This window comes from Gopherus evgoodei, chromosome 9 (genome assembly GCF_007399415.2).
Source record: "Gopherus evgoodei ecotype Sinaloan lineage chromosome 9, rGopEvg1_v1.p, whole genome shotgun sequence".
In the NCBI taxonomy this organism is placed as follows: Eukaryota; Metazoa; Chordata; order Testudines; family Testudinidae; genus Gopherus; species Gopherus evgoodei.
In genome coordinates this window covers 53,694,460-53,716,105 of record NC_044330.1, presented here as the reverse complement: position 1 = coordinate 53,716,105, position 21,646 = coordinate 53,694,460, and the positions used below count along the sequence as shown (strand labels likewise).

Below are 21,646 nucleotides of genomic sequence, written 5' to 3'. Positions count from 1 at the left end.
CCTTTTTGTGTTGTATGAAACAAATTGACACTATATTACACACTACCACCTCTACTAACATGTTTTGAAATAATGTAAAAATAATAAAATATGAAACAAAATTTTGGAATTCCCTGAAATGAAAATTTTCTGAAATGAACTTTTATTCTTCATTTTGCAATATATTTTTCCACAGGATTGTTCATCAAAATAGACACATTTTTCAGAATATTTTGAGTTTGACAAAAATGATATTATTGGTCAAAAAAATTGCAGCAAAGACATTCCAACCAACTCTAGCTGTAAGCCTCAACTCCAAAGGCCTTCATGGGAATAGACAGCAAGTTCTTTTCAGCCATGCCTATCACTGTGAGTGGCTTTCACAGCACACCTACCTCTCAGGAGACTGTATCCAGGGTGACCAGATGAGAGACGTGAAACAACAACAACAACAACAAAAATCCAAGAGCCAACAGCAGAGGAAATAACAAAAACAAAAGGAAAAAAAAAACAAAAAATGAAGAGCAACTGGAGCATAGGAAAAATTGGTGGGGGCTGAGCACCCACCAGCAGCTCCACGCCCTGCCACCGCACACCAGCTCACCTTCGCTCTGCCTTCACCTCCCTTGAGCTGGCCGCCGCATCCTGCTTCTCTTCCCCTGCCCTCTAGTGCTTGCACCACCATACAGCTGATTAGCGCAAGCCTGGGAGGGAGGGGTGAGAAGGAGGAATGCAGTGTGCTTGGGGAAGAGGCAGGGCCAGGGCAGGGATTTGGGGAGGGATCTAATAGGTCAGTGAGGGAGCAGGGCTTGGGGCGGGGCCAGGGCCGGATTTGGGGACGGATCCAACGGGGGAGGGAGGGGCAGAGTCGGATCAGGGCCGGGGTAGAGTTGCAGGAGGAGGCATGAGCCCTCTCCACCTGGGCAAAATATCGGTTGGGATGCAGGATAAACAAGAAAATATCGGGACAGTCCCGATAAAATCGGGACATCTGGTCACCCTAACTGTATCATAGGGCTACATACCTGTATCTCCGTAAATAGCTGTATGTGCAGTCAGACGGAAAGATGACTTTGTGTTTAGGGCACCAAACTGAGATTTGGAACTTCTGGGTTCAGTTCCCTGTTCTTTGTAATAGGCTGAGTCTTTACCAGGTCTCACGTGGGCATTTTCAGAGTCTCTTGTCCCCTGCCAAAGTCCTTTCTCACTTGGGAACATCACTTCAGTCTGTCTGGAGTCACAAGCAGGGGATTCTTCCAACTAAAGGTGGTGTTCAGTCTCTATGTTTTCCTTTAACAGAATGTATAGATATGTGGCTTGTATATGGTGGCTAGATATGGCTAAACTCTGACTCAGAGTTTATCTGCAATCCCTACCAGCAGTGATCAGTTTGTAACTAGTCTAATGAGTCCTTATGGGTGGCGGAGGTTTACAAGCTGTCTTCCTCCTGGTGACTCAGTTGCAAGAGTCAGAAAATCCTGGGGTGCAGCAGTTTTCCTCCTGGTTGATGCCCCTTCGTATTCTCCCTTTTAAGCTTGCTTTCTCCAAGAGGAGCAGGCTCTGTGGGTGCACCTATTTAATACCGGATGAGCCTAGAGACATGCTCAGGCTTCTTCTGATTAGGATGGAGATGTGCCATATCAGTTTTCTACAGACTCATCTGACACTGCATCACTGAGTCTCTCTGTAAAATGGGTATGATAACATCATTCCCTATCTGTTAGACTATAAGCTCTTTGGGGCAGAGACTATATCTTACTATATATGTGTACAGCTCCTAGCACAATGTGGTCATTATCTGAGGTTTCATGGGCTGCTATAATAGTGATGAAAAAGATTCAAGGATAGAATATAAAAACATTAAGAATGTCCATACTGGCTCAATGGTCAGGGCCGGCTCCAGCTTTTTTGCTGCTCCAAGCAGAGAAGAAAAATTAAAAAAAAAGGAAAACCCAATTGAGTGGCTGCCGAGGTGCCGCCTAAGAGGAAGACAGAGTGAAGGACCCTCTGCCAAAGTGCCACTGCAGACCCGGACGTGCTGCCCCAACAACGGACGGACTGCCGCCCCTTTCTATTGGCCACCCCAGGCACCGGCTTCTTTTGCTGGTGCCTGGAGCCGGCCCTGCCAATGGCCCATCTAGCCCATTATGCTATGTCTGGCAGTGGCCAAAGCCAGATGCTTCAGAGGGAATAAACAGAACAGGACAATTTTGAGTGATTCAGTCTTTGTCATCAAGTCCGAGCATCTGGCAATCAGATGCTTAGGGACACCCAGAGCATAGAGTGGAATCCTTGACCATCTTGCCTAATAGTCATTGGTGCACCTAACCTCCACGAATTTACATAATTCTTTTTTGTATCTCTTAAACAACATCGCCTGGTACCGAGTTCCACAAGTTGATTGTGTGTTGTGTGAAGAAATACATTCTTTTGTTTGTTTTAAACCTGCTGCCTATTCATTTAATTGGGTTAACCTTAGTTCTTGTGTTACCTGAAGGGGTACGTAGCATGTCTCTATTCACTTTCTCCATACCAGCCATGATTTTATAGAGCTTTATCATATTCCCCCTTAGTTGTCTCTTTTCTGAACTGAACAGTTGGAGTCTTGTTAATCTCTCCTCATATGGTAGCTGTTCTATACCTCTAATAATTTTTTTTGCCTTTTTCTGTACCTTTTCCAATTCTAATATATCTTTTTACAGACAGGTTGACCAGAGCTGCAAATGGTATTCAAGGTGTGGGAGTACCTTCGCTGTAGATAGATAGTGGCATTATGATATTTTCTCTTTTAATATCTAGCTTTTTCTTCATGTTTCCTAACATTCTGTTAGATTTTTTACTTCTGCTGCACATTGAGTGGATGTTTTCAGAGAACTCTCCGCAATGACTTACAGTGTTTACCTGAAGGGCACCACAGAGCCCATTGGCCAGACACACAAGTGAAAAAGACAAATCTATTCTTTTTTGAACAACATACAAAAGTAATCAAAGGGCATCACTTGTGAAAACATAAGTCGAATCCTTTTGGTTTTAAGAATATTACAAAGAATCTATCATTGTTATCCTGAGTGTCCCTTTAAACAATCTCTTGCTTGCTTATTTGCAATTGAAAGTGTTTTAAGACTCTTAAAATGTTCTTCATCTGCAGGAAGACAAAATACGAGGAAAAGAAAAGAACCAAATGAAGCACCTTTTTGGTGGTAGGTTAGTGAAGATCCCTGTTTACATTTATGAAACAGCTCCATATTTAAAATATTTTTATCACCATACAAGAATATGCACATTTAAAGAAAGAACAGAATGGAGCAAGGGCCAGCTTTTGAAAGGTTTTTAGATACATAAGAATGCAGGTAGGTGCCTACCTGGTGCCTGGGTACTTTTGAAAATCCCATCAGACACCCATCGATATCTTTAAGCAACTAAATACCTTTGAAAATCTGGGCCTAAGTCTATAGAAAAAGACTTGCTTAGTATGAGCAAATTTTAATGGATAGGGCCCATTAAAGGGGACTATCTTGGCCTAAGACTTTCAAGGCTATCTAAAGGAATTTAGATGCTGGATTCCTGTTAAGTTTAATTTGTGCATCCAGATCCCTTCCACAGCTTTGAAAATTGCAGGTTTAAATCTTCCATTAACTTCAAACTATGGGACATTGCATTGTAAGTGTGTCAGGGGCAAGGACTGTCTTTTCATTCTGGGTTGTACAGAACCTAGCACAATGGGATTCTGGTGCATGACTAGGGCCCCTAGGTGCTTCATAATATAGACACTAAATAAAATAATAATTGTAGGGAAAATTAGGATGCAAACCATTTTTTAAAAGGGGAAAGTATCATTTTAACCATAAGGTAGCAGCAATAATCAGCCTTACCAATCGGTGTGAAATGAACAGGGATAAAGAGATTGAATGAGAGAGAAATGAAGGAGAAGTGTGTGAGACACACAAGGGAAAGCAGTGAGGGAAGAGAAAGAGGCAGTGAGATGGGGAGGAGTTGCTGAGTTGCAAGCCTGAGCGTGGGAGCAGGTACCATAGGCTAGGGAAGCCCATGCCTCCCCAACAGTCAGGCATGGCCTGGCCCACGCTTCACCCCAGGTCCCCCTCCTGCTTCCTGCCTGCTCTGCATGAGGCAGTGTGACTCCAATCCTCCTGTCCGATGGCCTTGGTTCGGGCTGGGGCTGTGCTGCCTGCCTTCCTGGCACTCTGGAGCTGGCGGGGGGTTAGCCTGGGGCGGGGGCCAGGGGCTGCAGTGGGGAGGGGCTTCAGGATCCAGTGGGGGGGATGTGCAGAAGGGACGGGACCTTGGGCAGAAGTGGTGGCGCTGGGGACTAGCCTCCCCTAGCCTGCAGTTCACACACCGCCTATGAGCCTGAGAGACATAGACTTACAATAAGATGTGGTGTTGGCACAGAATGTCTTGAGAAATCCAGTGACTCAGATGGCAGACCACCGTTACCTCAGCTAGAGGGTTTTATCCTGTCCCACTGAAATTACTGGGGGAATGATTTTTTTCCTCAGTGATCGTAGGTGCTGTCTTAGTTCCATTCTGAGCGTGCAGGAGGATGCAGACCATTCCAGTAGGAAGAGCTGTGAGGACAGTTTTTCCAGGTCCATTTATATAGGTTTCTCTTCACTGACATTGGGCAGGCAGTCTGACAGAAGGGTAGGGCTGAGCAAACCATTCATAGTGAATCATTCTTTCAACAATTTGCCTTTGTCACTTTGCCAGTTGCCCATAAACAGCTTCTGATGATCTCAAATCTATTCATGACTCAGAAATATATGCTGCATGGCTGGATGAGAGTAACCCTAAAATTAGGTTTCTGGTGCAAATATCCACACTGAGGAGTTCAAAATTTATTTAGTGGCCAGTCCAGCTCCCACTGAAATTTGTGACAGTCCCCCACAGTCTTCAGTGGGAGTTAGGTAAAATCCTTAAGGCAAATAACACTGTTATTGTCTTTAAAAGTTTTCATAAACATTCCTGCCAACAAATGTGTTTGTGTCACATGCAGTGTGTCAGTGTGTTTGCATAATATGTAGTGTGTCTGTGTAACATGCAGTGTGTTTGTGTAATGCGCAGTGTGTCAGTGTGTTGGTGTAACGTGCCCTGTGTTTGTGTCTCCTTATTCTGCAGGCTGCGCCCCAAGTGGATTCTGGTTCTGTTGTGGCAGCTCACTGGTGTGCTGCTGGCCATCCTTCTGGCTGCCACCCTAGTCACTTTCTTTGTCCTCTACACGTGCTTCTCAGATCACACAGTGACAGAGGCCTATCACCAACCACCGTGGCAGTTTCTGGACTATTATCTCTGGCCTTATATGAAGCTGCACAGTTCTGGCATATTACCCAAGTAATCCCCAGGCTTTGCAGAAGCTATTGACCAGTGCAAGTGTATTCACAGCAAAGCCTTGTCACTCTACAACCTCCAGGCATTTGAAATGACTATTTCCCTCAGATGGTTTGTGATCTGCAATGCCCAGAGCTCTAATTTTACACTGTCCTTTCCGCAGTAGTGACGCACACAAGAAATTCAAATGTCAAACTCCTGGGACCCTGGGGGTCACCTACACATTCAGTTGTTTAGTGAATCACTGAGGTAGGAAGAAGCTGTCATGTTAGGCCAACACTGTGCTAGATAAAAGCTAGAATAGAATGTTTATTAAACATATCATCTGATCCTATACATGCCCCAATATTATTCTCCGAATGCATGCTGTAAGCTCGGCAGACAGTACTGATGTTCATTGAGAAAAGACAGACGTTAGCCACGTTCCTCTCTGGTGTAACTCCACTGGTTTCAGGGGCTGCATTCAGACCATCATATTTTGTTGCAGAATGAACTGGAAATTGTGGGCCCAATCCTCAAGTCTGGCCAAACTAGGACGGAGCCAGTTTTTTAGGCAGATTCCCATGTTGCCATTTGTACTGCTCTCTGGGGTGGGCTGAGGTGTTTCTGGGCACTTATATATTCAGTTGCAGTGTAAGCAAAGCTATAGTCAGTGTAAATTAAACCCTCTTGGCATAATCCACGTGCCATTATTTATCCATTAAGAGCAGAATATCTAGATAACATATGGCAAGTGTTTGCACTGCTCTGTTTTGGCAGCATGAACAATGCTATATCCTCCATGAGCCATTTGAAACAGGAACCACATGTTTCAGAAAGCAAACACAACAGGAGCTAGGCCACAATATTGGGTTTCCAGGGACATTGCAACCTGGGGTGCAACATAGCTATGGAGGAGTGGGGCAAGCAGAATGCATTTGTATTTCAGTGGTAGTAACTTTGTGGCTTTACTTGGCTGCTACCGTGTATCTGAATATCTGTGTGCAATGTGTAACCTCTTCTAGTGGGCTGGGAACTGGCCAATCCAGTGGTCAGAAAGGAATGAAGAAAATAATGGATGAGCCCCGGTAAGGATGCTGTGCACAGTGTCACGGTAGAGCTGCCTGTGAGATTCACTTGGTGCAAAGATTTGCACCAGAGATTGCTTCTGTAATGCCTGAACCAGAAAGCAGCCAACACCGGCTGCCGGGCATGGCCTTGTTGCACTTGCCAGTTGATACTCAGCAGCCAGAAACAAACCAGCAGCACACTCCCACCTCACATTGTGGCCAAACTCAGCTTCAGAGAGGATGGAGAAAGGGAATGAAGAGGGCACAGTCTCCATGAACAGGGCAGGAGCTGATCAACTCCCAGTCAGCATTTAAATACCCTGGGTTAGCTTCCTCAATAGGGTATAGAAGTGATTCCTACAAAGGTGCACATGGGCACAGGGTACCCAGAACCCCTGGTAAGAGTTACAAGGTGAGTCTCACTTACAGGAGCCAGGATATACCTGAGGGGTTATGGATCAGTAGGCTGGGCTGGCAGACTACAGGCTTCGGTCAGAGAGCATGCAGGAACTTCTTATCCTTTAGAAGTTGATGTGGCCTGTCTGAGTGCCCTTGTAAAGGGGATTAGTTATTGCAGTATCCTGTGACCGGCAAGTCAGGAGAAAGCTTCCTGGCTTAATCCAAGCTCCCTATTCTGGGTTCTGTAGTTCACACCCCTCCAATGGCAGCCTCCTCTAGGGTGTGAGGTGGCCCATGGCAACATGAAGGAGTTCTGTTCTATCATCACCAGACATCTCCACACAGCCGTAGTGGTCCAGAATGCAGGAGTATGTCATGTGTCTCATCTACTGAGGAGGTATAGCTTCATAAGAGACCTTTGAAACAAGGCATTTGTGTAGTGGCTGAATACCAAGTGTAGCGGCTGAATATGCAGGAGACACTACCACTCCCTCAGAGACTCGTGGTTCAAATCCTTCCTCGAAAGCAATTCATAGCATTGCAAACTATGCCACCAAATTTACCTCTCCTCCCTAGAGAAAGTAGCAGCTCTCCTTCCAGGACTTTGTACAAATTACAAGTGACAACACATCCCTGATTCCCATTTCAAGTCCAAGGAGGAACAGTTAAATTTGCTTAAGAAATTAGATCCACACCTAATTTCCATGTGCCCACAGATAAAACTGTGCCCCAAATAGGTGAACATAAGCTATCATTTTGTGCCCACTTCAGTCAGCATCTGTCCCAGTCGCAGGTGCAATTTTCCACTGTGCACATATGCTCCTCCATTTTGTTAGCAGTGCAACTGTGCACCTTCAAAGTAGCAGTGCCTGCATTTTTTCACTGGAAAGTACTCATCGTTGCACTGCAAATTCACATGTTTTTGTGCAGCATCCTTTCTTGTGTTTATAGTCCTACACATTTGCAAATGTAGCTCTTTGTGTTTCCTCCTCTTATCTCAATGGAGACAGAGTGCAAACACCAGCACGGCTCAAAAGCAAGGCAAAAGATACCGCTCTGAAAGTTCCACCTGGCGTGAATGTACTGCATAGGCAGTCTGTATTCTAAGGCACCAAGTCATGGACTTCTCCAACCTTCCTGCTCACTCTAGTGCCTGCTTTCAAAAGCATCCAAATTCAAAATAATTCAGCACTGGTTTCCAGCAGATTGCAAGCTCTGTCTGGCTTTTTCTGATCAAAGAGGTGAGTTTTGATTTATTTATAAATATCTCAAAAGTAAAATCAGAAAATGAGACGGAAATTGTATAAGATTTGACATAATTCACATGATTTGTTTTAGTTTCATGGATATATAACTATTCTATGTATTAAATATTATATGATCTAGAGGATGGGTTTTACTTTAGGCTCTGCATGCAGTAAGATTAGTAATTGTTCTTAATTCTTCTGACAGTGGATTCCCAGAGACACTATTGTTTGTAGTAGACATGACACCATCTGAACTGCATAGGTCAGTTATCTCTTTTCTGAATCGGCTATAGTCAATTATCGATTAAATTACAAATTCTATTAAAAGTAGAGTTAGAGCCCACACTGAGATGCAGCTGGCCTTGAAGTGCATGTGTGGGCTCTAACTCTACTTTTAATAGAATTTGTAATTTAATCGATAATTGACTATAGCCGATTCAGAAAAGAGATAACTGACCTATGCAGTTCAGATGGTGTCATGTCTACTACAAACAATAGTGTCTCTGGGAATCCACTGTCAGAAGAATTAAGAACAATTACTAATCTTACTGCATGCAGAGCCTAATGTAAAACCCATCCCTTTATCCAGACAGTCCCACAACAGAACCTGCGTTTTCATAGATTCATTCATATAAACAAAACGAAAGCCTAAGCTTGTTTCTTGTTGCCAGGGAAGGAGGGGAGTTTCAGAGAGCCGATTATTTTACTAGGAGGTGCTCAGATACTATGGTGATGAGCCCTGGATAGATAGATGAGTGTGCATGGTGATGGAATGTATGGCAATGACAGATTGCTAGATATAGGTATTATTTATCTTTTCTTGCAGATTATATGGATTTATATTTATGATATGTGCAAATCCGTTCAGATAAAAGAGGATTTTACAGTAACTGCTCCTTAGTCCAACCTTAAACCAAATCTGAACTAAAAAAATTGTGTAGATTAAAAGTTTCAGCCCATTTAAAAATATCCAGCAATATTCTGAAATGGTCAAACAAGGGAGGGAAACCGCCCCAAGCATATATATGACAACCCAAGGCATTATGCTTTGACCTATCCATTCAATTCTAAACTTATATGTTATAACTAAGCTTGTCAGGAATCTTTGGGGAATTCTGGGGGATTATTCTGAATAGATTCGACCACCTCGCCCCGTCTCATTCTGTGGAGAGTTTGAATTATTTTTAAAGCAAACACAGTCAAAAGAGTTTTGAAAACAAAATATACTAGTGGCATATCATGCTCAGATGAACCATGAGCAAAGGGGACTCAATGTGCATGGTTGTCTCCCACCCAACATCAATTCCCCCCTTCCCAGGACCCATGGAGGGCTCTCCATGGCTCTGGGGATCTGTGACTGGGGATCAGGCAGCAATGAGGCAGAAAGGATGGAGCTGTGAGATGCATGTCCCCCCACAGCCAGCTGTATTAACTTTCATGCTGAGCCCCTTGTGTTGGGGAACGCCTTCACAATAGGGTTCTAGGGATAGGTACTGACTGGGAGAGTCATTGGCAGCACTGACAAAGACCTGGAGTGGAGTCACAGATGGCCCCCCAAAAAGATGCAGGGACACAATGGCCCCTTACCGCTGAAAGATCCCTGAGATCTGCACGGAACTCGGGGAGCCTTCAGGACATATGGGCCAGGTCCCTGGTCTCTTCCACAGAGGTGGCAAAAGAATCTGCCCCAAAGCAGAATTCAGTGGCAATTCCTCAAGAAGAGAGTCACAGAGCTTCCTGGCCCCGATGAAGAAAAGCAGAAATTCAGAGCAGGCTCTAGAGATAGCACCCCAGTACTACACAGCACCCTCCCCGTTTCCTCAGCAGCTGTTCACCAGGAAGATTGCTCACGACAGTTGGGGCACTTCCACCTTCCACAGCCTTCTTTGGTTAGTAGGGTGAGTCCTGTGGCTAGTAGGTATCTGATCAACTCTCCAAGCCTGATGTAGGAGTGGAGGGTGTGCATGGTGGGGTGTGAGTTGGAGAGTGGGACAGAGAGAGAGAGAGAGAATGACTAGATATGTTAGAAAAGAGAACTATGCTATTGAGCTGGTGTCACAGGGTGTCTTCACCACTATCCTATGTACTCAGCTGCCTGGCCAGTTTGTGTGGCCTCATGGCCACAAACACCCCCTCCCCGGGTTGTTATCTGTCACCAAGGTGTGTAGTGATTCTCTTCTTATATAACAACATAATGCGGGCTTGCAGCAAGAGGACGCTTCCATGCCACCATCACTGCTCAGTCCAGGATCTCCCTCTCAGCTTCCTCTTCCTTCCATTTGTATCCTCCCAGTTACCCCATTAGCAGCACCCAGGTGCTCACAATCCCCTGACAGAAAGTGCATAATTGCTTCCTGCTGGGCTTGCAGCAGCTTCAGGCTGCAGCAATGTCCATGACCAGAGTGCTGCTGAGAGGGCCTTGTCCCAGGTGGGGACAGAATCTGAGGAGAAAACAGGAAGAAAGGAGAAGCAGCAAATGCAGGAGAGGAGGTAGAGGAGACACTTCAGGGTGTGAGAGAAACAGACCTATAGTGTTAGCTGGATGAAGAAGGAAAAGAGGAGTCACATCCTGAAAACAATGTAAGAAGGGAAACTCAGTGATGGTGCCTGTGATTAGAAAGGAAAATCAGGAAAAGGGGAGTGGAGCCAGATGAAGAAGGTAAAATAAGAACAAAAGAGATGGAACAACTGGTATTTTCTAACTATACCAGCTGAGTTAAAGTGGTGCCCCTCCTCTCTACCCCAGTGTGGATATAGCTAAATCAGTATAAAGGGGCTTATATTGGTATCCATAAAGGAAAGTGTCCAAGGCACATTTATAACTGTGTCCACACTAAGCACTGTACCTGGATTACTAGTTTGGTATAAAATTACACCCATGATGGACAGAGTTATTCCAGTACAAAATTGTTGAAGACCAGACCTAAGAACGCCCCAAACACTGAAATGCAAACAATACAGACACTATATACCAGGAGTAGGCAATCTATGGCATGTGTGCCAAAGGCAGCACTCAAGCTGATTTTCAGTGGCACTCACACTGCCCGGGGCCTGGCCACTAGTCTGCGAGACTCTGCATTTTAAATTAATTTTAAATGAAACATCTTAAACATTTTAAAAACCTTATTTACTTTACATACAACAATAGTTTAGTTATATATATTAGACTTATAGAAAGACTCTCTAAAAACGTTAAAATGTACGACTGGCACGCAAAACCTTAAATTAGAGTGAAGAAATGAAGACTCAGCACACCACTTCTCAAAGGTTGCCAAACTCTGCTATATACCCTCCCTTCACAGCCAGTGCAGGGGTGGTGTGCTGTACTAGTTTAGCCTGGAGGTAAAGATGATGTGCATCACCACAGCTAGTCTTGCATCTAAGAAAAAAGGGGGTAATCTGCTGGCTAGACAAAGACAGAAAACAACATTCTTACCTAGGACCAGTGAAGTCACCAGAAGAATCCCAAGATGACCTTCCACCTGTGTCTATAAGGAGTCAATGCTCCAAACAGAGAGTGAGGTTGTAGTTCCTCACAGTTCCTCAAACTTCTTCCATCTTCCTACCAGCATCATCTCTGTAGTACCTAGTCAGAGTGTGAGTGAAATGTTTTCATTCAGGTTCCAGGGTCCCCTCAAATACTGCCTCTGTCCAATGAGAAAGGTTGTTGTCAGCCTGTTAATGGCAGAGCTTCCCATAGCATCTCAAGATCCATGAGACTTCCAAGACATTGCAGAAGTATAATTGTCCCAAATATTGGTAAGATGGCAAATGTTAGATGTAACGAGTGGGCCAACGGACTTGCCAATTCACTTGTGGAAGTTGTCTACACAAAGTGTTATTATTTACTGGCAATTAGATTGTACCTTTCTTTAACAAGTATTTCACAGACTAAGTTGAGGGAATTATTGCACAATATTACCAGGGCTGTAACAGGTTGGCATTCTTGCTACTGTTTCTCACAGTCTCATTCCCTTTTCCATATTGTGTTTGAAATATTGAAACAAGCAAGAGAAAAGAAATATCTTATCAAGGAAGGCCTGCAAGTTGGCATCTTGTCTGATGCACAAGAAAAAGAAACCACTTGACAGGGTAATCTATTTAATGGCCGGCATGTATTTTTAATGCTTGGTTCTGCAGCCTTCTTAACTTGAGAAAAGAAGTGAACATTTTGATAACAGTTGCCCCCAGGTCAAATGTGAATTGAATACATAACTCAACACCTAGTGGCTTTGGAACACTAACCACGGAAAACAATTCTTCGGAATAAGACAACAAAGATTCATTTTTTTTCTTTATGTTGTCACACACAGAACTGATATCTGTTGGCATGTCGGCTTATTCGGTTTCCACAATTTGCCTTCTGGAGTATTTTGAAATTTATTGCAACCACACTTTTTTGGGGGTCCTCAGACAGAATTGAGCATCAGATTTTAGTTTATGCATTTTACAAGAACTAGAAATATTACAGAAGGGGTATACGTGAAAGAGACACACACAGACTTTGTATTTGAGGGTCAACATACCTACCTCTATTTATTATTTCTCATGTCCTTTTCACACTTTGGTTCATTGTTCTCTAGGTCTCACTGGCAAATTGTATTGACAAGTACAGCCTGCTGGAGGTCCAGCGGTCTACAGTGCACTACTGTCTATTTGAAAAGTTGAGGCTGGTTGATTGCTGAGTCAGCTGTGTGTACTCCCCCTCACCTTCCCCGAACCCCCAAATAAATTAGGCATTGGCAGGCTGGGCACTGTCTTTCACAATGGAACTGGAGGGTCGAGCTCCTCCAACATCAGCCCCTCAGGATGAATTATTAGCTAAGTGGGAATGAAGATTTAGAAAGGAAAGAAAAAAAATCAATGGAATGTTTGTATGTGACCCTGAGATTCCAAATCTCTCTCTCTCTCTCACACACACACACACACATGCACCAACATAAACACACTGTGCATGCACATACATATAAACATATTTGACTCCTTCTCCTTCTGCCTTCACATTGAGGTTGCAACCAAGTCCTGCCTTTTTTTCCTCCAGAACTTATGAGGAAACGTATCCTTCCTATCAGTTGCTACACTGTAATCACTGCCAAACCGTCCAGCTTCTCCTGAACAATTTCTCTGATGCCGTTACAACAGTCAGTGGCTTACTGAAAACTGAATAGGTGAAAAAAACATAGAGCAAAGTAAATTTGACATCCAAATAAACAATCCAGGGGGAGTCTGAATTTCCACCAACATGGCAGAGTATCCAGGATCCTCACAGTAGAGTTTTGGTGTAGCTTGAACATAAGAATAGCCATATGTAGCCTGGTAGCCTGTCTTGTGACAGTATGTGGTGCCAGATCCTTCAAAGGGGATTAACAGAATAGGGCAATTATTGAGTCCACTCCCAACTTCTGGCAGTCAGAATTTTAGAGACACCTGGAGCATGGGGTTACAGCCTTCATGATCTTGGCTAATAGTCATTGAGGGACCTATCCTGCATGAATTTATATAATTATTTTTTGAACCCAGTTATACTTTTGGCCTTCACAGTGTCCTCTGGCAATGAGTTCTACATGTTGACTGTGTGTTGTGTGAAAAGTGCTTCCTTTTGTTTGTTTTAAACCTACTGCCTATTAATTTCATTGGGTGACTCTGGATTCTTGTATTATGTGAGGGGCAAATAACACTTCCTTATCCACTTTCTCTATGTCATTCATGATTTTATAGACCTCTATCATATCCTCCCTTAATAATCTCATTTCTAAAATGAACAATCCCCATTTTTAAATCTCTCATTTGATAGTTGTTCCATACCCCTAATCACTTTTGTTGCCCTTCTCTGTACTTTTCCCATTTCTAAAATATCATTTTTAAATGGGGCAAACAGAATTGCATAGTGTATTCAAGGTGTGGGCATATCATAGATTTATATAGCATCATTATGATATTTTCTGTTCTATTAGCTATCCCTTTCTTATTGGTTCCTAACATTGTGTTAGCCTTTATGACTGCAGCTGCATATTGAGTGGATGTTTTCATGGAACAATGCACAATGACTCCAAGATCTCTTTCTTGAGTGGTAACTGCTCATTTAGACCCCATCATTTTGTATGTATAGTTGGGATTATGTTTTCCAGTGTGTATTACTTTGCATTTATCAACATTGAATTTCATCTGCTATTTTGTTGCCCAGTCACCCAGTTCTGTGAGATCCCTTTGTAACTCTTCTCAGTCAGCTTTGGACTTAACTATCCTGATTAATTTTGTATCATCCTGTCACATTTTTCTCCCAGGGATAAACAATGAACCACTAACATTGACTTTGTTTGTTTTTTAAGGAAAAGCAAGGATGTTGAAGGAGATCCAAATAGTTCTCTGTTTCTTTTTTGTCTTTCTGTTTGCCATTTTGTATGAACTCTCCCTGCAGTCTGGCTTTGTCTTCTCTTATACGCCTATTACTAAGGGATTCCTGACTCAAGAGGATGTTATGAGCCAGAGCAGAAGCATCATCTTTGTGGAGACCACAGATCGCCTCGAGCCTCCTCCACTGGTTTCATGTTCTGTGGAATCTGCTGCCAGGATCTACCATGACAGACCTGTTGTTTTCTTCATGAAAGGCCTGAACAATAGCACATGGTTGGATTCAAATTCCACTTACAAAGCCTTCTCACTTTCATCTGCTATGAAGAATGTCTTCATTTTTCCTTTACAGATGGAAACTTTGTTCCAGGAGACACCTCTGGTCACATGGTATCATAAGGTGAGAGGAAATATTAAGGGAAAAGTGTTTTTGAATAAGATTTAAAGTAGAGGTTGTGGAAAATGAAAAGAACATTTTTGTGCATTTTATTGAAGTTTTGACGCTGTTGTTAATTTGTTTCACTCAGTATGGATCCCTGGTTCATGACAGTTCTCCAGGCATTAGTCAAATATTTATTGAAATTGTTATGGACATTTGAGTTCTTGTTCTGAGTCCCTTGAGTCCTGTCTGAAAACTCAGGCAGGCCTCACTGCATTAGTCTGGCACTTGATTCATGTGTTCATGGGTCTATAGGCAACCACTACAGCTAAGGACTTCTTTAGTTTATTTATTTTTAAATGAAAGTGGAGAGTCTGGAGAATAAATAGGGAGCTGGCTGCTATACTGGTACTCCAGCCCTCCATGCACCAGCATAACCCAAGGCCTGAATTTCTCTCTCTCTTTTTATCCTCTTTAGAGATTGCCAGGAGGGGCCTATTCCAAAGCCCACTGAAGTCAATGAGACTCTTTCAATTGAATCTCACGGGCTTTGGATCAGACAGTGAGTGTGTAAATTGAGATGAGGCAGGGCTGTTTTTGTGGAAATTACAGTTAATGATTTATAGTCTCATTATTTCATAAATATTGCATGTTTCCTTGGAGTTTACTGCACCTTGGAAACACTTGTAGAATCACATTAAACAAAACCTACATCTGCTCTTGCCTTTTTCCAGCAAAGTTTCATAGCTGAAAAAGAAAAACAGACATTAATTTTTAAAGGGATTAAAATGAGGCTAGACACTGCTGAGAGTTTTATAAAACATATAGCTAATGGGCTCAGGTGTTTAGAAATTTCGAAGTGGAGTCCATTGCATCTCTTTGATCCCTTTCCAACTCTGCAGGTAAATGCAACCCAGGAAAAGCATTGGGTTCATATTAGCTCTGACGCCAGCAGACTTGCACTGATCTGGAAATATGGTGGGATCTACATGGACACAGATGTCATCTCCATCAGGCCTATTCCAGTGGCAAACTTCCTGGCATCTCAGGCTTCACAGATCTCCAGCAATGGGATTTTTGGCTTTCCTCACCATCACTGGTTCATTTGGGATTGCATGAAAGATTTTGTTCAAAACTACAATGGACATATTTGGGGAAACCAAGGCCCATTCTTAATGACGAGGAGGTTGCGAGCCTTGTGCAACCTGACCGATTTCCATAATGTGGAGCATCAGAGCTGTCAGAACATTTCCTTCTTACATCCTCAGCGTTTCTATCCCATCCCTTACCCAGCATGGAGGCAATACTATGAGGTCTGGGATACAAACCCTGACTTCAATGACTCCTATGCTTTGCACCTGTGGAACTTCATGAACAAGGAACACAAGACTGTGGTTGCAGGAAGTAACACATTAGCGGAAAATCTGTACAAAACATACTGCCCTACCACTTACAAGGATCTTATTCAAGGCACAGAAGGCAGTGGTAATACGCAACAAAACAAGATTGAATGACTGGATCTAGAAGAATGAGGTGTTCTTTCCAGCCCTGATAATCCTGTGACTAAAATAAACTGTTCACAATGTGTACCTCCTCTTAGTCAGTGACTCTCAGGAGTTTTTTGTCTGCAGACCACTTTGTAGGAGAGAACCTCTTGGAAACCACCTCTTTTCCCAAGTTTCCCCTAATGAAATGTGTAGAAAGGTGGTGGGGGGGGGGGCGTAAATATCATGTCATCACCAAGGGTTAGTATGTTTTGTCTTTTAGGGTACAAGTTTCCAAAGCAGCTAAGTGATGTAGGAGCCTGAGTCCCACTTTCAAGTCATGTTGGCTTTGGGAGCCAAAGATCCAGTGAAAATCAGTGCGACCTAGGAACCCAAGGGTCCCATTTTGCAAGATATTTGGTGCCTGCAGATGCAGATAAATGCTTTCGCAAATCCCATTAGTCATCTATCTGCATCTTTAGTGGCCTAAATGCCTTCAACAATCTGGCTTCTTAAATGCTTTGGGAAATTTTGTCCTGTCATTTGCTGTGTGATTGTACAGCACTTTGTGCAATGAGGCCCCAAACTGTCTCAGGCCTCTCCGTGCTACTGTAATATCAATGTTCAGGTATAATGAATATAATGACAATCAATCATAATCCCACTCCAAGTGTTCATTAACATTTTTATTTTTCCTCTCTTTTGCTTCAGCTATGTACCCTACCTTGTGGCCAGTGACATTTTAAATGCACATGTAAATAAAATATCTAACACACTCCAATAGCTCTGAATTTATATTCCCCTCTCAAGCCTCCTTCAAGCTTCTGGGATGGAGTGAAGAGAAAAAGGGAGTTGTGTTTATTCATTGTTTCTTATGGCCCTATTCTTACAGTATTTGTGCAGCTCATTTAAATTATTGAATTTAACCTCCCAACAACCTTGTGAGGATGGGAAGTGCTATTCTCCCCATTGTACAGCTGGAGAACCAAGGCCTGGAGATGAAGGCCAATATCCACAAAGGAACCAGGCACCTAAGCCCAATTTTAGGCACTACCACAATTCACAACCCCCCCATTCAGCTACTGCTTAACTCTGTAGGTGCTGAACTCATGATTTAAGTTCCCTTGGCACCTAAGTTTCTGCCTCTAGTTACATGTGCTGCCTGCAGGGCCCAGCCTGGAAGGTATGCTCTGAGTACGCCTAAATCAGCACAAAATGGGCAGAGGAAGGCAGTCTCTCTTATAACCTTTAGCCCAGTGGTTAGAGAACTCACACTGTGTGAAGGAGATGCCAGTTCAAATCCCCTCTCTGACTGGTAAGCAGGGCTGGCTTTAGGCCTATACCACCAATTCCCCTGAATCGGGCCCCGGGCCCAGTACGAATCCCTTCCCTGGCTAGAGGCACCTTTTTAACTTTTACTCATCTGGCAGCGCTCTGGGTCTTCGGTGGCACTTCGGTGGCAAGTTCTTCACTCACTCTGGGTCTTCGAAGACACTTCGGCGGTGGGTCCTTCACTTGCATGGGGTCTTCGGCAGCGGGTCCTACAGTGCCTCCAAGGACCTGGAGCGAGTGAAGGACTTTTCACCGAAGTGCCACTGCACTGTCCAGTGAGTACAAACCCCATGTTTTTTTACATGTGTTTTTTTTTAAGTCATCCCTGCCGGGGGCCCATCAAAACTGTTCAAACTGGGTCCTGCACTTCCTAAAGCTGGCCCTGGCTGCAGGGAATATACATCACAGCTCTCTATGTGAGACAGATGCATGTATATCTATCATTCTCTATAGAGATAGAAAGATAGTCGGGTACCTTTATTTGCTATTTTTCTCACTGTTTCTGATACTATAGGATAGCATTAAAATGGAAAAAAGTCAATGATGGTTATGAAGGAGATTAGAGAGATACAATGTCAGTTAGTAAACAGTATGAAAGATTTAGAGTTCACTTAAATAGCTGAAAGCTAAGAAATAAAAATGATGACACAAAATGACAAAGCACCAGCTTTAATTTTTAAGGCAAAATTTACTTAACATTTTCTGCTGATACTGTCATAAACAGATAAGTAAGAGTTAGTAGACCAGAAGTGCTTCATATCTCTTTGCCTGGAAAGGGTTAACAAGAACAGTGAGCCTGGCTGTCACCTGACCAGAGGACCAATCAGAGGACAGGATACTTTCAAATCTTGAGGGAGGGAAGTTTTTGTGCTGTGCTGTTAGTTTTGGTTGTTGTTCACTCTGGGGGCTCAGAGGGACCAGACGTGCAACCAGGTTTCTCTCCAGTCTCTCCGATACAGGTTCTTATAGATCCAGAATAGTGAGTACGAGGTAGATAAAGCGAGTTAGGCTTATGTTTGTTTTCTTTATTTGCAAATGTGTATTTGGTTGGAAGGAGTTCAAATTGGTATTTTGCTGAAAAGATTCTAATTTGTACTTGTATACTTAGACTGGGAGGGTGTTCCCAGTGTCTACAGCTGAAAGACCCTGTACCTATTCCATTTTAAATTTACAAAGCTAATTTTTACTGTTTTTTTCTCTTTAATTAAAAGTTTCTTGTTTAAGAACCTGATTGTTTTTTTATTCTGGTGAGACCCCAGGAGACCGGGTCTGGATCCACCAGGGAATTGGTGGGGAGAAAGGAGGGAAGGGGGAGAGAGAGGCTAATTTCTCTCTGTGTTAGGATTACTGTCTCTCTCAGGGAGAATCTGGGAGGGGAAGAGAGAAGGAGGGAGGAAGGTGAATTGTCCTCTCTGTTTTGTGATCTTCCAGGGTAACCCCGGGAGGGGAAGTCTGGGAGAGACAACGGTGAGGGAAAGGGTTTACTTTCCTTGTGTTAAGATCCAGAGGGTCTGGGTCTTGGGGTTCCTCGGGCAAGGTTTTGGGGGGACCAGAGTGTACCAGGCACTGGAATTCCTGGTTGGTGGCAGCGCTACAGGTCCTAAGCTGGTAATTGAGCGTAGAGGAATTCATGCTGGTACCCCATCTTTTGGACGCTAAGGTTCAGAGTGGGGATTATACCATGACAGATGCCCAGGCAAATTTCCATCTATGCAGAGCCCTTCCCTTCTCTGGTGACAATGAACACACGAAGTCAAGTAACACACAGACTGAAACAATGTTAAAGTCAGCTTTTGCCTTTTGCGCCCTTCTCCCCAGGCCGGAGACCCACAATGCGGTGGTCTCACTCCCCCCGCTGGAGCCCCGGAACACCACAGCCCCGCACTCCCAACAGGAGCCCTACAATACTGCGGCACAACTGTCCCAGCCACGCCCCGCAACTCCGCAGCCCAGCTCTCCTGGCCAGAGCCCAGCAACTCCACGGTCCTGTTCCCCCAGCCGAGCACGGCAAGTCCTGTGGTCCTGCTACCGTGGCCGGAGCCCTGCAACCCCGCGGTCCCGCTGTCCCGGCCGGAGCCCTGCAACCCCAAGGTCCCGCTACCCAGACCGGAGTCCTGCATTACCACGGCCCCACTCTCCCTGCCGGAGCCCCGCAACCCAGCAACCCCGCTCTCCCTGCCGGAGCCCCGCAAACTCGCGGTCCCGCTCTCCCAGCCAGAGTCCCGCAACTCCTCCACCCCAACCAGAGCCCTGCCAGGGCCAGTGCAACCATTTAGGCTGACTAGGCGGTTACCTAGGGCGCCAAGATTTGGGGGCACCAAAAAGCAGCGTCCCCCAATATTTTTTTAAATGGTTGAGCAGCCGCTGCTGCTGGGACAGAGAGGGAGTCTGAGCTGCCGGCGGCAGTGGCCGCCAGCAGCCCAGGGTGTCCGCTGGATCAGGGCGCCGCCACGGCAGCCAGCAGCCCAGGGGGTCTCCTGGATCAGGGGGCTGCCGTGGCAGCCAGCAGCCCAGGGCCCCCCTGGGTCAGGGCGCCGCCACGGCAGCTGGCAGCCCAGGGCCCCCCTGGGTCAGGGCGCCGCCGCGGCAGCTGGCAGCCCAGGGCCCCCCTGGGTCAGGGCACTGCCGCGGCAGCCAGCAGCCCAGGGCCCCCTCTGTGTCAGGGCGCCGCCGCGGCAGCCCAGAGGTTCGGGCTGCCCGCAGTGCACTGACTCAGGGGAATCCCTGAGCTGCAGGCAGAGGCTCAGAATCCCTCTCCCTCCCAGAGCAGGGGCTCCAGCCTATGCCATTTTTCTCATTGCCGATGGGGGCGCCGGCGGCTGGGCAGAGCTGTACAGCTCTGCTTAGGGCACATGGCAGGAGCCTTGCGAGGGCAGCGCAACACCAGGGCTTCTGGAGGAAAGCGGGGGCTGCTCCCTGGCTCAGCCTCCACGTCAGCCCCAGTGAGGGGCATGGAGAAGAAAAGAGCCTCAGCGGTGGTCTGGTGGAGTGGAGGAAGAAAGAGGACCCCGATGCTCATGCGTTGAGCAAGGTAAGCAAGTGCTTCCCCACAGCTTTGTCTCAGGTGCCTGTGCTCCTGCCCCCTTGGTCCTTGGCTGGTCCCGGCTGCTGCTCCCCTTGTGCCTGGATGGCTGAAGAGAACGGCAGCCTGCAGAACTGAGCTGCCCCAGTGCACCCAGGCACCCCCCTGACCCCATCCCCCCACAGCCCTGACCCCCAGCTCAGAGCCCAGTCCCTCTGAGCTGGAAACCCCCTGACCCCATCCTCCCAACAGTCCTGACCCCCAGCTCTGAGCCCAGTCCCTCTGAGCTGGAAACCCCCTGACCCCATCCTCCCCACAGCCCTGACCCCCAGCTCCGAGCCCAGTCTCTCTGAGCTGGAAACCCCCTGACCCCATCCTCCCCACAGCCCTAACCCCCACCTGACAGATAGTGTCCCTAACACAGTTATTGCTCTTCGCATCCTCTTGACTCTCCCAGATTCTGTGGCCAGTGGTGAGCGAAGCTTCTGGAAGCTCAAGTTGATAAAAACATACATGCGAACACCAATGTTGCAACAAAGACTTGCTGGGCTATCTACCTTGTCACCAGAACATGACATTGCTCACAGCATTGACTTGGAGGAACTTGTCTCTAAATTTGCTAAACTTAAAGCACAGAAACATAAATTCTAAATTATAACATGTTACTCTGTGACCGTGTATTTTGTATAATGTATGTGATTTGGGGGGCGGGGGGCGCAAGATGGAAGTTTCACTTAGGGCGCAAAATATTCTTGCACCGGCCCTGAGCCCTGCAACCTCGCAGTCCCACTCTCCCGGCCGGAGCACCACACACCGCAGTCCTGCTCCCCAGGTCGGAGCCCAGCAAGTCCTGCAACCCCGCAGCACTGCTATCCCAGCCAGAGCTCCGCAACCCCGCGGTCCCACTCCCCTGGCCAAGCGTGGCAGCCTCGCTCCCCTAGCCGGAGCCCCGCATCCCCGCAGCTCTGCTCTCCCAGCCGGAGGCCCACGACCGCGGCCAGAGCCCCGTAACCCCGCATTCACGCTCCGTCAGCCTTAGTCCAGCTTTTCCCCGGCCT

The 21,646-nt window shown here is 45.6% G+C and overlaps 1 protein-coding gene across 1 annotated transcript; it reads left to right on the top strand.

Moving 5' to 3' along the window:
• Positions 1 to 14,360: 14,360 nt before the first annotated feature.
• Positions 14,361 to 16,264, top strand: LOC115657990 (alpha-1,4-N-acetylglucosaminyltransferase-like). Its single transcript, XM_030576412.1, has 2 exons — positions 14,361 to 14,771; positions 15,653 to 16,264. Exons 1-2 carry the CDS (start codon positions 14,361 to 14,363, stop codon positions 16,262 to 16,264), a joined length of 1,023 nt encoding a protein of 340 aa, XP_030432272.1.
• Positions 16,265 to 21,646: the final 5,382 nt, after the last annotated feature.